Consider the following 14,968-nt stretch of genomic DNA (forward strand, 5'->3'; position numbering starts at 1 on the left):
TTAAAAACTGGCAAAATGCTGTCATCCACAAGTGCTTTTTACAAAATTCGAAATTAAACAGATTTTTTAACATCACGCTGTATATGTTCCAAAAACAATTTGCATTAATAGAAATATTTGTTATTTTATTGATCATTTTCATTTATTAATAATTAGTCTCAAATTAAAATAATAATGTTAAAAAAATAATTGTCATTAAAATGAAAAAAGGCATTTAAAATGCTCATTACTATTAATATTATTGTTACAATTAAATAAGTTGTAGTGGTAAAAAATAATTATTTTAAACTTAAAAAAGAAATGTTAAAATATTTTCTTTGTCATTAAAAAAACACAAAAAAGAAAACAATAAGATAATTTAGCGTTAAAATATAATTAGTTATTCTTTATATATTTTTATGATTTAAACTTATAAACTTAAAATGCAAATACAATAAAGAGGTTAAAGAGAGAAAAAGAGAAAATAAATTCATATTAAAAAGTTGGACATTTAAAATACAATTGAAGAGGGTTACAAATAATAAATTTGAAAAGTGTAGAGAAGGATCAAAAGTAGTTGGTGGTGGGGGGATTATGCAGAAAATAATGTATTATTTTTGTTTTGTTACTATTATTGTTTTTGTTTTTTGTTTTCTTTTTAAATACATGGTGTTTAACGCCTTTTTGCTTTAATATTATTTTTTTAATATTTATTTCTTTAATGTATATATAACTATAAATATATATAATATAATTAAAGTAATTATTTATTTTGTTGTTTTCGGTTTTGTCTCTCTCGTTAAATGTTAATAATAAGTTTAATAATATTTAATAAATGTTTTGTTTTTTTCTTGTTTATATTATTTATTTTTTAATAATATAAAGATGATTTATGGATTTTTATTTCATTCAATATAATTTCTTTTTGTTTCATTCGTTACTATTTCTTTTTATTTTATTTTATTATTTGTTTGTTTATTGTATATAATAACTATTTATATATATAATAATAATAATAATTATACGTAAATATGTATATAATTTTAATGTTCTTGTTGTTTCCTTATTGTTGTTTGTTTTGTTTTCTTTAAGTTTTATAATCAAAATTATAATAATATTAATAATAATAATAAGAAAATGTAAAATATGTGTTTATTTATATAATTATTTTGTTATTGTTGTTTGTTTTGTTTTTGAAATAAAACATATACTTAAGAAAATAATTTCAACATAAATCAATGATGTTGTAGCTTTAATCAGTTATTTTTGGTGGCCTCTTTAGCCGCCATAATAAGCGGAGTTAAACTGGCCAATGGACGGGCCAATTTTAAGAATGGATGCTGTTATAATAAAAGAATTGCGTATTGTTATATTTTCATTTTTAAATGTGAGTTTTTTTTGTGAAATTTACCTTTAGCAATTCCATTGCACTAGCACGACGATCAACTTCTACTTCCAGACATTGATCGAGGAAATCTTGAAATACTGGTGAGAGTTTTTCTTTTTCTTTAATCTCGGGTTTGCCATTAGTAGCAATGAGGTACAAGGCTTTCAATGGATTTTCATTAAGATAAGGAGGTTCACCTTCAACCATTTCAATGGCCATAATACCAAGAGACCATAAATCGACCTGGAATATTTTATTTGTTAGAGTAAAATGAAAATGTGATAAATTATTACAATCGGTTGTATCACATTGATCTAAAATACTGTGATACGTTAAAAAAGAAGAACAATTCTGTATGGTAAACTACCAATGTAAAACTTTGCAAATGTAGCAAGTCTAGTAAAAGTGTTTTAATAGCAAATTACTAGGGTTCTATAGTTGAAACAAAAAATCTACTTTTCGTCCTTAGTTATTTATGAAAAATCGATGTTTCATCATAAATATTTTATTGTAAAAAATATATGGTTGTTAGATTTATTGATGAGATTTTATAAAATACTAGTTGATCGCCCCGGCTTCCCCGGTAGCATTTACTAATGTTAGTTCTTCAAGTTTCTCCAACCCACGCACACCAGCCTGTTCTTATTTATTTGCAAATAAAATATCTAAATTTGTACTACTTTAATACAGTTGACTGGACTCACAAAAAAAAAAAGAATTTCCGAGTTTTACCCGGAATTTTTGAATTTTTTTCTTTACAAACAAACCATCTCCTGAAAATTTCGAATCGAATAAAAAAAAATCAGCCAAATCGCTTCAGCCGTTCTCACGTGATGACATTACATACATGGACCATTTAATTTTTATATACACATCTGCTCAAAATAATAGATACACCAAAATTTATTTTTTAAAAACGAAAAAAAATAATGGTATATTGTAAAATTATAAAAAAAATTCAGTCGATTTTTATTTATAGTTAAAAGGAGAGTAAAAAACAAAAACAAAATATTTCATAATTAATAATAAATATTATAAAGTAAATTAAATTTCTTAAATTTCGAAAAATTTGGTGCTCATAATAATAGATACATTTTTAAAAATTCTTATTAAACAAAAGCTAATAAATTTTATCTTAAAAAAATTAGTTTATTATTAAAGTAAAGCTAGTATCCAGTATATCCACCTTTGTTTTGTAAAACTTTCTCCACTCTTCTGGGCATACTGGATATCAAGTTCTGACACTTCTCCAATGGAATCTCGTACCATATTTTTTGCGTTTTCTCCCATAAATCGTCTTTATTTTTGAAAACTTCCTTCGAAAGCCTTATCTTTAATTCACTCCACAAGTTTTCTATTGGGTTTAAATCAGGGGATTGGCTGGGCCAGCTTAAAACAGGTACGTTATTCTCCAAGAACCAGTTTTTAACTAATCTTGAACTATGTTTTGGGTCGTTGTCCTGCTGAAATGTCCATATTAATGGCATATTTTCCGATGCATATGGAAGCATTACGTTTACCAATATGTCTCTATACCCACTAGCATTCATGGTATCTTCTATTCGGAATATCGGACCAACACCATTCCATGAAAAGCAACCCCAAACCATTATGTTTCCCCCGCCATGTTTTACCGTCTTTTTTGTAAATTTAACGTGGAATTCTTTTCCTTTTGGTCGGCGTACATTTCTTTGGCAGTCGTTTCCAAACAAATTTATTTTTGTTTCGTCGCTCCATAAAATATTTCTCCATTTTTTTTCGCCTTCACACCCGGACCATTGTAAGTGCTCTTTAGCAAATTCTAATCTTGTCTTGATATTTTTTTGGCGCATTAGTGGCACTTTTCTGGCAATTCTTCCCGCCAATTTAGCTTGTAAAAGACGACGACGAACTGTTTGTGGACTGATTTCGTTACATAGCTCCGCAGAAATAGCTTTCGATGATATGAAAGGGTCTTTTTTAACCATAAGGACGATCCGCCTATCTGTTTCTGGACTGGTTTTCTTTGGTCTACCGCGAGTTTCTCTTTTTTGTTTTTTAGATAAAGCATTTTGGACAAAATGTAAAGATCTTCCTATGCTCTTTGCTATTTCCCGTAATGATTTTCCTTGATTTCTCATCGTTTGAACAATTTTTTTCTCATCTTCGGCACAATGATGATTTCGTCCCATTTTCTTCAAAAGAGTCCTATTTTTTATAAAATTGTTGCTAAAATTTAAATTATACTTACTGTTTCACGTAAATAGGAACAAAAAATTGCACAAAAAAAAATTGTATATAAACAAATTACAAATTACTGATGTGTATCTATTTTTATGAGCAAATATTTTTTTGTAATTCAAATAAATTCGTTTTTAAAAATCAACATGAAAGCAAATAGTTGCCAGATTTTTGACTGACATGACATTGCCAGATAGAAATTTTAATAATATGATGTATTCTTAACGCTTGCGAGGAAATTTTCAATGTTACCGCCATTTAAATTTTTTCCAATTAGGTGTATCTATTATTTTGAGCAGATGTGTATATATAGATTTACAACAAAAATTAAAATTCGACAATTTACGACTACAGTGATATGATTAGAGATTCCAAACGGGGAATCCCGTTAAATCCCGGATACTGGGATTTTTTAATTTAAAATTTCGGGATATTTGGGATTTCCCAAATAAATATGGGAAATTGTAATTTTTGTGTGCTTTTTTCATGCATTTTGACATTCTACATGCTCGAATATCACAAAGTTGTTAAGCTCAACGCCTGCTACAATATACTTAACAAAGGAAAGCGGTATTTTTGGTTTTCCTTAATTGGGGCTCTGGAAAATCAATTCTTCACATTTTTTTGTAAAGCTATGTATGTAAGTGTACACGGTTGTCAAATAAAAAAATTAATTTTTTACTAAGGTACTCTTTTTTTACCAGTATGTACATTAGGGCTATAACTTTTTTACATTTTTGCGAATATCAAAATGGCCCTAGCGTAGTCGAATAGACCATTGAAAGTTATTTAAAAAATTGTATTACTTTTACGCGGTTGTCAAAAACGTTTACCCACAAAACGCTGTAAAGTTTGGAGATAATTTTTTTTTATGTAAAATACGCATTAGATTTTTTAATAATTATTAACCTGAATCTAATTTAAAATAATACAAATTTGAGATAATTTGTTGTCGTAAATAACTAAATATTTGCCATCGCGTGGTGCTAGGTCCAAAATTTGGTTATAGGCATAATGTACATACTTTAGTGTTGTTTATTCTTATATAAAGTACTCATGCAAGTATTTTATTACAAAATTATTTCGGGATTACTGACTCATTTTAAAGCAGAATCCTTCAATAATATTTTGGCGCCAAAAGTCGCCAAAATATTTTTTTTGGAATTCTACATACATATTTGGTTGGTAAAATTAACATGTTTAGAACGGCCAATGCTAAGCCTTTAACAATTCCAGCTGCATCACATCTAAGTTTAATTGATATATGCTAATTTTGAACATTACAATTCATATTCCCCTGCAGATACTTTTGGATTTAAATAAAGTTAATGAATTTTGAACTACCGAAAATTTCCAAAATGTCTGAGTTTGAGTATTAAATGAAATAAATACACAAAAACATTCATTCACTCCCAGATTTCAGTTTGCTTTTAACAATTCCAGCTGCATCGCAATAATTGTAAACTTGTGGCCAAAAATCTAACAAATTTGTTGAAATTTCACCTTTAAAGATCTAAGTTTAATTGATATATGCTAATTTTGACCATTACAATTCATATTCCTCTGCAGATAATTTTGGATTTAAATAAAGTTAATGAATGAATTTTGAACTACCGAAAATTTCCACATTTTAATATTGAAAATTCATTATATATATAATGAATTATATATAATACTGAATTATACTTTAAAAAGAGTTATATTTTCTGGTAACTGTTTAAGCATTTCTTTTAAAAGTTTTTTAAGTACAAAAAACCATTTTCTTTTAAAATTTCTACATCATATTCCTCCATTTTTATATTTTGTAATTCCGTTCCAAATTCTGTGCCAAAATCGATAGATTCCAATGGCAGAAAAGAATCCGGCGAACCAATAGCCAATTTTAATGAGCATATTAAGTTATTAAGACGGCTTAAATATTTTAGATAAAAAAATTAATATTGTTTAAACTATTTGATCGTGTATGCTACCTGCATCCATATGATCAGATAATACGTGATTAATTTTAATTATTAATTATTGGGTTAATAAATATCAAAGAAATGAAATTATTTCAAGAAAAACAAATAATTTGTTAAAAATCGCCAAATAAATCGCCAACTAGTCTGTAAATCGCCATGTCGCTAATTGGAAATTTTGGTCGCCAAAGGCATTGAAAAATCGCCACGTTTGGCGAGAAATCGCCACATCTGACAGCCCTGACCACGTTTTAAATTTTCAAGATCTAAAAATACATGATGAGTTTTTACTCTCTCTCTCTTTCTACTGCTATATTAACTTTCTGATGTTTAAGCCAAAAAATATACTACCCATGTAAACCATGTGAACGTTGTGTAGTAAAAGTGTAGTAAAAATGCATCTGTGTTCATGCCTACAAAAACCATATACATATATGAAACTTTACTATACTTGAGCAATTTCTCTAAACCCACTGTAAATATCAAAAATCTTGTGAATATCCTGGATCTAAGAAAATAAATGTTTTGAAGTCAATAAAATCATGATGTTGAGTTTCATTCTCACTTTTTACTAATATGATGAAAACATTAATGGGGAATTCAATTAGTAAACTACCCATGTGAAATTTATAAAATAATAATTTTGCTTTGTAGTTGTTTAGCATATTGCCACTATTGCAAATAAACTACGAAAAGTAAAAGAAATATAACATACCTTAGGTCCATATTGTTTACGGGTAACAACTTCGGGTGCCATCCAATATGGTGTGCCCACCATTGTTGTGCGTTTCGATTGCTCCGGTGATATTTGCGCACAAAAGCCAAAATCAGTTAATTTAACTGAACCATCCAGACCCAATAAAATATTATCACTTTTAATGTCACGATGTATGACCTGATTGGAGTGTAAAAATTCCAAAGCTTGCAAGACTTCACGACACACGGCCGCTATTTGACCCTCGTCCATACAAGTCTCCGTTACCACATCGGTCAGCGAGCCGCCCGGCAAATATTCCATAACAACCCATAGTTCCTCCGATACCAAATAACTGTCCAGATAATTGACAACATTTGGATGTTTATTTTCTCGCATGACGAGAATTTCATTGATGATCAGTTCCTTTTTGGGCTGCTGCGACAGATTCATTTGTTTAATGGCCACTTCCATGCCAGTGGAAGATTCAATGGCCGTATAAACGGTACCGGATGCACCCTGACCAATTTTTTCCATTTTCGTGTATTTGCGATTCGGATCACCCACCGAGACAATGGTGCGCAACTTCTCGAGTATCTCTTCGTCCGACATTTTCTTCTTTTTCGCAGCGCCCGATCGTTGTTGTGTTGTCGTAGTTGTTGCTGGCGTCGTGGTGGTGGTGGCGGCACCTGTGGTAGCCGCTTGAGCAGGTGAGGCCGCATTGGACGATGCTGCAGCAGCATTAGCCCCAGCAGCAGAGGCTGCAGTCAAGTTATTAGTATTTGTATCGTGCGTATACAAATCTGTGGTAACAATTGGTGTTGTCGTTGGAGCAGGTTCAATGTTATCAGGTGTAGCCGGTGTTATGGTAGTTATGGTAGGAACATCCACAACATTTAACGCAACCGCATCCGTATCGGTTGGTAGTATTGTTGCAGCAGTTGGTGTGGGCAATGGTGGTGTTGGCATAGCAATCGATTCAATGATCGAGGACGACGAAGAGGGACAATAAATGGGTGGCAATGTTGTCATATCATCATGATATGAGGGAAACGATGAAAAGGAGGAAGCAGAAGAATCATGATTAGTTGTTGTTGTCGTTGTAGCATTACAATCAATAAATTGCAATTGATTACTAGTACTAGGAGTTGCGCTAAGATCTGCAGTAGCAGTGTCATTAGTAGTAGTAGTCATTAGTAGAAGATTAGTAGTGTCAGTTTGAGAAGCTGCTGTTAGTCCAGCCTCATAGCCAGCCGCTGCTGTAGCAGTGGTTGATTTTGCGTATATTTTATTATTATTTTTTGTAGTTGTGATTTTGTAGTAGTTGGTGGTATAGTAATTTTTTTTTTTATAATTTTTTGGTTAGCGTTAGCAGTTGTAATTAGTAATAAATAAAATATATAACATACGGAGAATATATTGATTTAAGTGAATAATATTAGTTCAATAGTAGATAGTTAATAATAAAATGTTTTTGTGAAGTAAGCCTAGTCGCTTGCACACTAGATTCAAATATTTTTACTTGCATTGAGTAAATCAAATACCTATTAGAAAATAGCAAAACTAGTAGGCAAACTAAGAGACTTACTATGTTCTAAGCAAAGACACAAAACAATTAAGGTAGAAAGTGAACGTTATCAGCATATTTTATGAAAACTAGCTTTGTTTTAATGTTAATCACCTTCAACACTTTCAGAATATTGTAAAGAAATTTATATTACTTGATTAAAATTGTATTATAAGCAAGAATTCTTTAAGATCGAATTCAATTGTGATGTATAACTTATTATTTAACAATGGCTTGAAAATGTTGAATTATTTAACACAGTGGCAAATGTCACACCGAACAATTTCAATGGTATGATAAGGGTTTTATGAAAATTACTTTTGAAGTGAATTAAGCCCAAACATCATCTCGCATGAGTCGTCACAACTTTTGGAGAGACTGGAAATATTATTGACAGTTTTTTAAAACATTTGCAAGATCTATTATAAAACTAGAAAGTAAATATTTTGTGTTCATAACTCTGGAATTACAAAGACCATTGACCCTTGGTTTGTGAATTCGCTTGAACATGTTTAAAATATATCGGTGAAACGAAAAAGAATGCAAGTGCTATAAAAAATGCTTAACATTTAAAATTTCACAATAAGTTTTTGATATTGCATTACAAATATAATATTTATTTTATCTAAATAAAAATTTCACAAAATTTTCCGTTTCACACCACAATTAATTAATGCTCTACAAAAAAAATATTCTTTGCATTGAATAAATTGCACAATTAATAAAGAAATAATAAATACCTGGTGATAAAATAAAAATACTGATTTGATTGATTTTCAACTTACTTGCATTATTTTTATTTTTATCGAGAGTCGAGGCGGACACATGCGTTGGTGTCTTAAATTGGGGCTGAGCCACATTATTGTGTTGGGGTGTTGTTGGTGTGGTGGCAGGTGCCGCTGTTGGTGGTGGTATCATAGGAGCTACAGCAGGTTGTACAACTTCTTCAATGGGACGTGTATAAATCGATTTCGTACGTTCGGGACGTGAGGCTATTGGAGGCGGTGGTGGTTGTGGTGTACCGAGTATATCATCCTCATTGGCAGACGAATGTTGTGAGGAAGATGATGCTGTATTGCCACCGAAATTATACGAATGCGATTGACTAATTGTAGCAGGTTGATGTTGATGCTGACCATGATGCTGCTGCTGCTGCTGTTGTTGCTGATGATGATGAGAATGTTGATGATGTTGCTGCTGCTGTTGTTGAAGATATTGAGGTGTATGAAGTTGATGATTGCCTAAACCACTAGATACAAGACCAGTTGAATTATTTAAGCCAACATTGCTGGAATTGGAACCACCACCAATAGTTAAACCGCCAATATTGACACCAATTAAATTGCCACCGCTATTGGAGCCGTGTAATTCGGAATCGGTAGGTGTACTGCTGGGACTACTGCTGCTAACACGACTTAAAGATGAACCTGTATTTACAGAAAATATAATAAAGTTAATGAACTATCAATATTTCCAAGTACAAGTGATATTAGGGATATTCTTACCCGAATGTGTTGTTATGGCATTTGTCATGTATTTGGAACTTGGCCTCTGTTTGGTTGTGTTGTCAAACCATTTGAGCACATCTAATACAGCTTGCGGATTTTTCTTTTGCTCCTGTTTGCTTATGTTTGAATTCATAAGCAAACGTGCCCAGGCCTCTGGCATACCCTATAAAGATTTACAAAAGTACACACGTATGTTTAATGCAATCCATCAATATGGCAGACTTCAAAGACATGTTTACAAAATTCTTTGGAAATAAATATAAAATGATCGAAGAGGAGCTTCATTGTTACAATACGAGTATGATATCCGCTCGCACGCTTGCTCTAACAGAAAGCTTATTATAAAACTACACCTATGTATAGATAAATAATGTAAACAAATAAATATATAAATACTACTATGTTTTTTACATACACATGTACTTTCTATAACCATTTATGGAATCCACATCAATAATAATAATAAATATGTATTACAATGCACAGTGTGTTAATGACATAAAATATATGCATATGAAATTATATTTCAAAAATAATTATAGATGTATACGTTTTTATTAAATAATAAAATGGCAAAACAAAAAGAGTTGTCGTCAACACAATTCAAAACAAAATACTAAAATATCAATAATATCGATGCCAAAATATCTATCTGACACTTATACCATAAACATCGAATTAAAGATAATAGAACTATTAACATCAGTAATACGGTGCAAATAATATTTTATGTTTTGATTCTTAAATTTATGAGTTTTGGCTGATGTATTTTGTTAAAAAAAATACTTAGTAGAGCCTGATTCAGAAACATGACCGGAAAACAATTTTAAAAGTTTTGTATGAAAAACACTCAAAAATTATTTGAAAAGTGAGGATTTTCATACAAAAATTTTAAAATGGTTTTCCTTTCGTGTTTCTGAATCACGCCCTTAAAAAAGAGTTTAACTACTCTTGGTTGTACACACAGTATATGTATATCTATTTGATCTCATACAAAAGTGCTTGAAAAACTATCTATAATAGAGGTAAAAATATTTTTTATGAAATATCATATTTTTTGCTGTGCATCGTATAACCATATGAGTTAGTATTTATTTAACAAATAGTAAAAAATACGAAACAATTTTAAAATTGTACTTTAACAAAATATTGGATACATTTAAAAAAACTTAAGATTGATTGAGACAGTTATGGTTGGGCATTAACAGTTTACCACTAAAATTAAATTAAAGATATATCAAAACATGTTCAGAATGGATATCGATAGACGAAACAATGGATGAGAATTTTAAGAGCATAATTTTCGTTTTTAAATGCATATTTTATGCGCATATAACACTTTTTTTTTAGAGCATATTTTTGGTTGCCGTGGTGATAAATTTATTATCATAATTTCAAAATTATCCTATTTCCGTTTTCGTTAATATTAAATGAATAACCTGAACAAGTTTGCAGCAATTATACAATATATTTAATAAAGTATTTATACTCAAATCAACGGAATTGAATAGAATTTAGAATAATTAATGGAAACGTCGTTAAGAAATATAAAGTTAATAAATGCTTCTTATTGTCTTATTTTTTCAATAGTTATTTGATCCTGAAAATAAGCGGGGTACTTATTGGCGGTATCCTATGAACGTAAGTGAAAACCGATTATCCTTTCCATGGTTTTCAAGAGGAAAAAACTCCTTTCGTTAGGGATGAAGGCAGCAGTACATCTGGTCCAGGACTCCGGAATATAATATAGTAGCGCAGGAATTTTTAAAATCTTCAAAATTTAGGCATTTAAGAAAAAAATCAAAAATACATATTTTGTTATAAAACAATTATACTTTAAGATAAAGATTTGAAATTTTTTTTTTGAAAAAATATGGTTAAAAAATAAGTAAAAATTCGTGTTTTTTGTTCATCAGCCCAATTATGAATAAAAAATTCCATTGAATTTGAATAGGAAAAATGAAAAAAGGGGGAAAAAGGGCTATATATCTCAGCCGAGATCCACTATTGTGGATATATTGATATATCGATCATGTATGTAAGTTATTTTGGGTCTTCTGAAAGTTCATATCAACATACAGACTATATCGGCTCTGCTACCTATAACGACCCTGAATATATACACTTTATGGAGACGCAAATGAAAAATGTAGAAATTACAAACGGAATGACAGAAAACAAAATGATAATGATTCGGATTGGATTGACAGCTCACAAAAATAATGTTTTGTAGATAAATAGCGACATCATTTACCAACTTTCGATACACTGCATAATTCGAATGCTGCAGTTCAGAGAAGAATCTATGACTTCAATATTAATTCAGGAAAAGATGTCTCTTATAGAAACTGCTAAAGAAAGGTACCACTAAAGTCTCCTTTTGTAAATTCTAACTCATTCAGATCCATGGGTACCATTTTGAAGAACAAAAAATTACTCCTTAGTTTGGTTTAGTTCTCCTTTTTTGGTGTCATAATACCATTGAGTTTCCTATTCTTGATTATTTCTTGATTATATCCTTTACTAGTCAAATTTAAATTTTAAATTTGTATAGCATTTCCTATATTATATTATCAACTGATTTTGTTTCTATAACAAATTATGTATATCAAAACCGAAATAAAACCGAAACCGATCGGTTTTAAATTTTTTAAAACCGAAACCGCGGTTTTGAAATTCTTCGGTTTTTTGGAAAATCTAGTTTGAATGCCAAAATTCAGAAAGAATTCTAAATCAATTGCGATATGTTATTTGTCTTTGCAATTATCGCTTAATAATAATTATTAAATAATTATTTTGGAACGTTTTGTCGAATTATATAAAAACGATTGATGGCAAAATATTTCTGAATTCTACGCTTGAGGCTTAACATAATGCAGATGAAAACATGAAATTGTCTTAAAAGTTTATATGTTATTTAGTTAAAAAAAAAATAATAAATTAAATAAGATATGATTTATTAACATCAATATCTACACAGAAAAAAGTTTCAACATAAATATTATGATTTTGTTCATATTTTATGTTTTCAAAAAAAAAAATCTAGAAGGCTTGAAAAATATTATTTCAATTTCATTTATATTTTTATGTTGTTCAAATATGTTAGAAATTTTCCTTTGGAAATTTTTTTATTTTTTTATGATTTTCAGCTACAAAATGAGAAAAAATGCGTGAAATTCACTAAATTTTGTTAAAAGGATGAAATGCTTTAATGTTTATTAATGTTTTATTATGATTAATGATATTTTTTAAGTTTCAGATATTTATAATTCATCTCAATATATTGGCCAATATATGGCTATTATGCAATTTTTTTTTAAATAATTCATTAGATAATACAATTATAATGCAATTTATTATAAAATACCATACAATTTACGTAAAAAAAGCAAAAAAATCCGTCATGTACAATTTTATAATATTTATGAACATGTTCTTATTCTGAATGAAAATAGTTTGGGAAAAAAAGTCAAGTTCGATTAATAATATTTATTACAAAATCCATTCCAATTATGAATTTCTTTTTTCTGTGTATGTTCACCATTTCTTTTACAAAGTTAAAATTTACAAAAAAAGTTAAGCTTTTTCTTATAATATTTAAAGTATTGCCATATTTATGTATATGAAACATTTTAAGGAATAAACATGTGATTTGATTGAAAAATACGGCAATGCTAACAAAATTAATCCACTAGTGAGAAACACAATCATTGGTTAAATACCGGCAAAATATGTTTCAGGTTTAATATAACAGCGTGTTAAGCTGAGTTTAACTGGCAAGTAAGAAACTAGCTCTTAATGTGACTAAATATAGATATAATCGCGATTTACGATTTTCGAAAACGGAAATTATATGCCCATTTTATATAACAGATTTGAATTTAGGATACAAAAATTTATTAACCAGTGTATCCATATTTAATTTTGTTAACAATTGCCAATTAGGAATAAAAACAGTAACTAAAGAATCAACATATTTATTATATGGAAATCGTAACAGAAGTTACTAATATATGACCATTTTCAAAAAAATCGATAATTATGATTTGTAGTTTTTCTCAAAATTTGAGAATTATAAAACGTGTCAGCGATTTCATTGTGAAAGATGTAAAAATATTACGATAACTATGTAGATTGCTATTTACATTATTATGAATGTATTTAAACTTTCACTTTCATTAAAATTTTTGAGGTGCTCATACTTCGTTTGCATTTCGGGAACATTATCGTGAAGTAGCTTAAACGACGTATATTTACGTAATTTATGATTGTGCATATACAATCGTAAATAGTACTATAATGAATGTAAAATTTTTAGTTTCAACATATTTTTTTTTGGGAAATTTCTACTTTGACCAACGACTTTTCGAAACTTAGTTGTCAAAGTGTAAACGTCATTTATTAAATTTAGCTAATTTAGAAATTTTTTGCTAGTATAAGCCAGTTTCATTGATGTGAAATTATTCTGGGATTTAACCTATTTGAAATTTTTAGTTGGTAAAATTTGTAGGAAAACTTTATCGTATTTTTTTAGAATAAAAAAAAAAATCCGCAATAATAAAAATGTGTAACGATATTAGGGTTCCTAATTTCCCGGGCTTTTTCATTTCCCGGGAGGAAATTAAAAAAGATCTTCATTTCCGGGAATTTTTTAATACTAAATTGCAACAAAAACCATAATTTTTTTTCGAATAAGTAGTCTTAGAATTTTGCCAGTGTTTTAAAAGATGTATAAAATAACTCTATTTGGTTGAACAATGTTGGTCCAACACTTCTAAAGGTTTAAGAAGTTGTAATGTTAGGAGCACTAATAATTCCTTTAAGAACATACAATTTAAATTTGAGTCATTCTTAATGACCAGATTGATCTGCTGTGGCTGAAAAATATTAGTTGAGTGACAAAAATTCGTTTATTTGAACCATAATGCTTTTCTGCCAACGTACTATCTGTTGCTAGGGCCGAAAAAAAGGATTGTTATAATGTAATCATTTGAGCAATAAACATGGCCATCATAATAAATCAGAATATTGTGAATTTCTGAAGAAAACGTATAAAGAAATTCAATTCATTTCTTAAAAAATATTCCTAGGAATTCCCGGAAAATTTTTCCCGCGTATGAACCCTAGACTATATACACATTTTCACCTCTATCGAATCCATATATTTAAAAACAAAATAATGTGTATGTTTGACATCAAATGTAACGGTCCATGGATACTAAATCCGCTAAGTGTGTTTGCTCTATTAGAACTAGGCTCTCAGAAAATCATTATCAGGCCTGTTACAGAATTCCTTTCCGATCGAAAGTGTAATTAATTCAGTAATTGGCTTCTTCAGAAAAAGTAAAACGATACGTTTTTTTCGTATTTTCGAAATTTAAATTTCGTTATAAAAAACAATTTAAAATTAAAACCAGAAATACAGAATTATTAAATATTTTTGGATTTAATACACGGAATCTGAAGAACCTAAAGCGAAATCGATCAGAATAAAAAATTTCTGAATTGAAACCATTCCGAACAAAATATGTGGCAGGGCTGTATATTTTCAAGAAATAACTAATTCAATTTATTAAAATAGATAACGCACTATCTAACAAATCCAGCTAGAATTATTAAATAATGATTCTGATTAAAATAAAGTACGGGAACAGA

At 29.3% G+C, this 14,968-nt stretch overlaps 1 protein-coding gene across 2 annotated transcripts in view; it reads right to left on the reverse strand.

Moving 5' to 3' along the window:
- Nucleotides 1-116: 116 nt before the first annotated feature.
- The window catches only part of Pak (serine/threonine-protein kinase PAK 3-like protein), a 36,584-nt gene continuing 21,732 nt past the window's right edge, over nucleotides 117-14,968 (reverse strand). For both annotated transcript variants that reach the window (XM_065514140.1, XM_065514132.1), the window contains exons 4-8: nucleotides 9,311-9,476; nucleotides 8,591-9,232; nucleotides 6,260-7,041; nucleotides 1,391-1,609; nucleotides 117-1,319 (exon numbers count right to left, since the gene is read on the reverse strand). In XM_065514140.1, coding sequence (XP_065370212.1) covers nucleotides 1,236-1,319; nucleotides 1,391-1,609; nucleotides 6,260-7,041; nucleotides 8,591-9,232; nucleotides 9,311-9,476 — 1,893 coding nt within the window. In that variant the 3' untranslated portion in view covers nucleotides 117-1,235. The remainder of the gene's footprint in view (nucleotides 1,320-1,390; nucleotides 1,610-6,259; nucleotides 7,042-8,590; nucleotides 9,233-9,310; nucleotides 9,477-14,968) is intronic.

This window comes from Calliphora vicina, chromosome 1 (genome assembly GCF_958450345.1).
Source record: "Calliphora vicina chromosome 1, idCalVici1.1, whole genome shotgun sequence".
NCBI lineage: Eukaryota > Metazoa > Arthropoda > Insecta > Diptera > Calliphoridae > Calliphora > Calliphora vicina.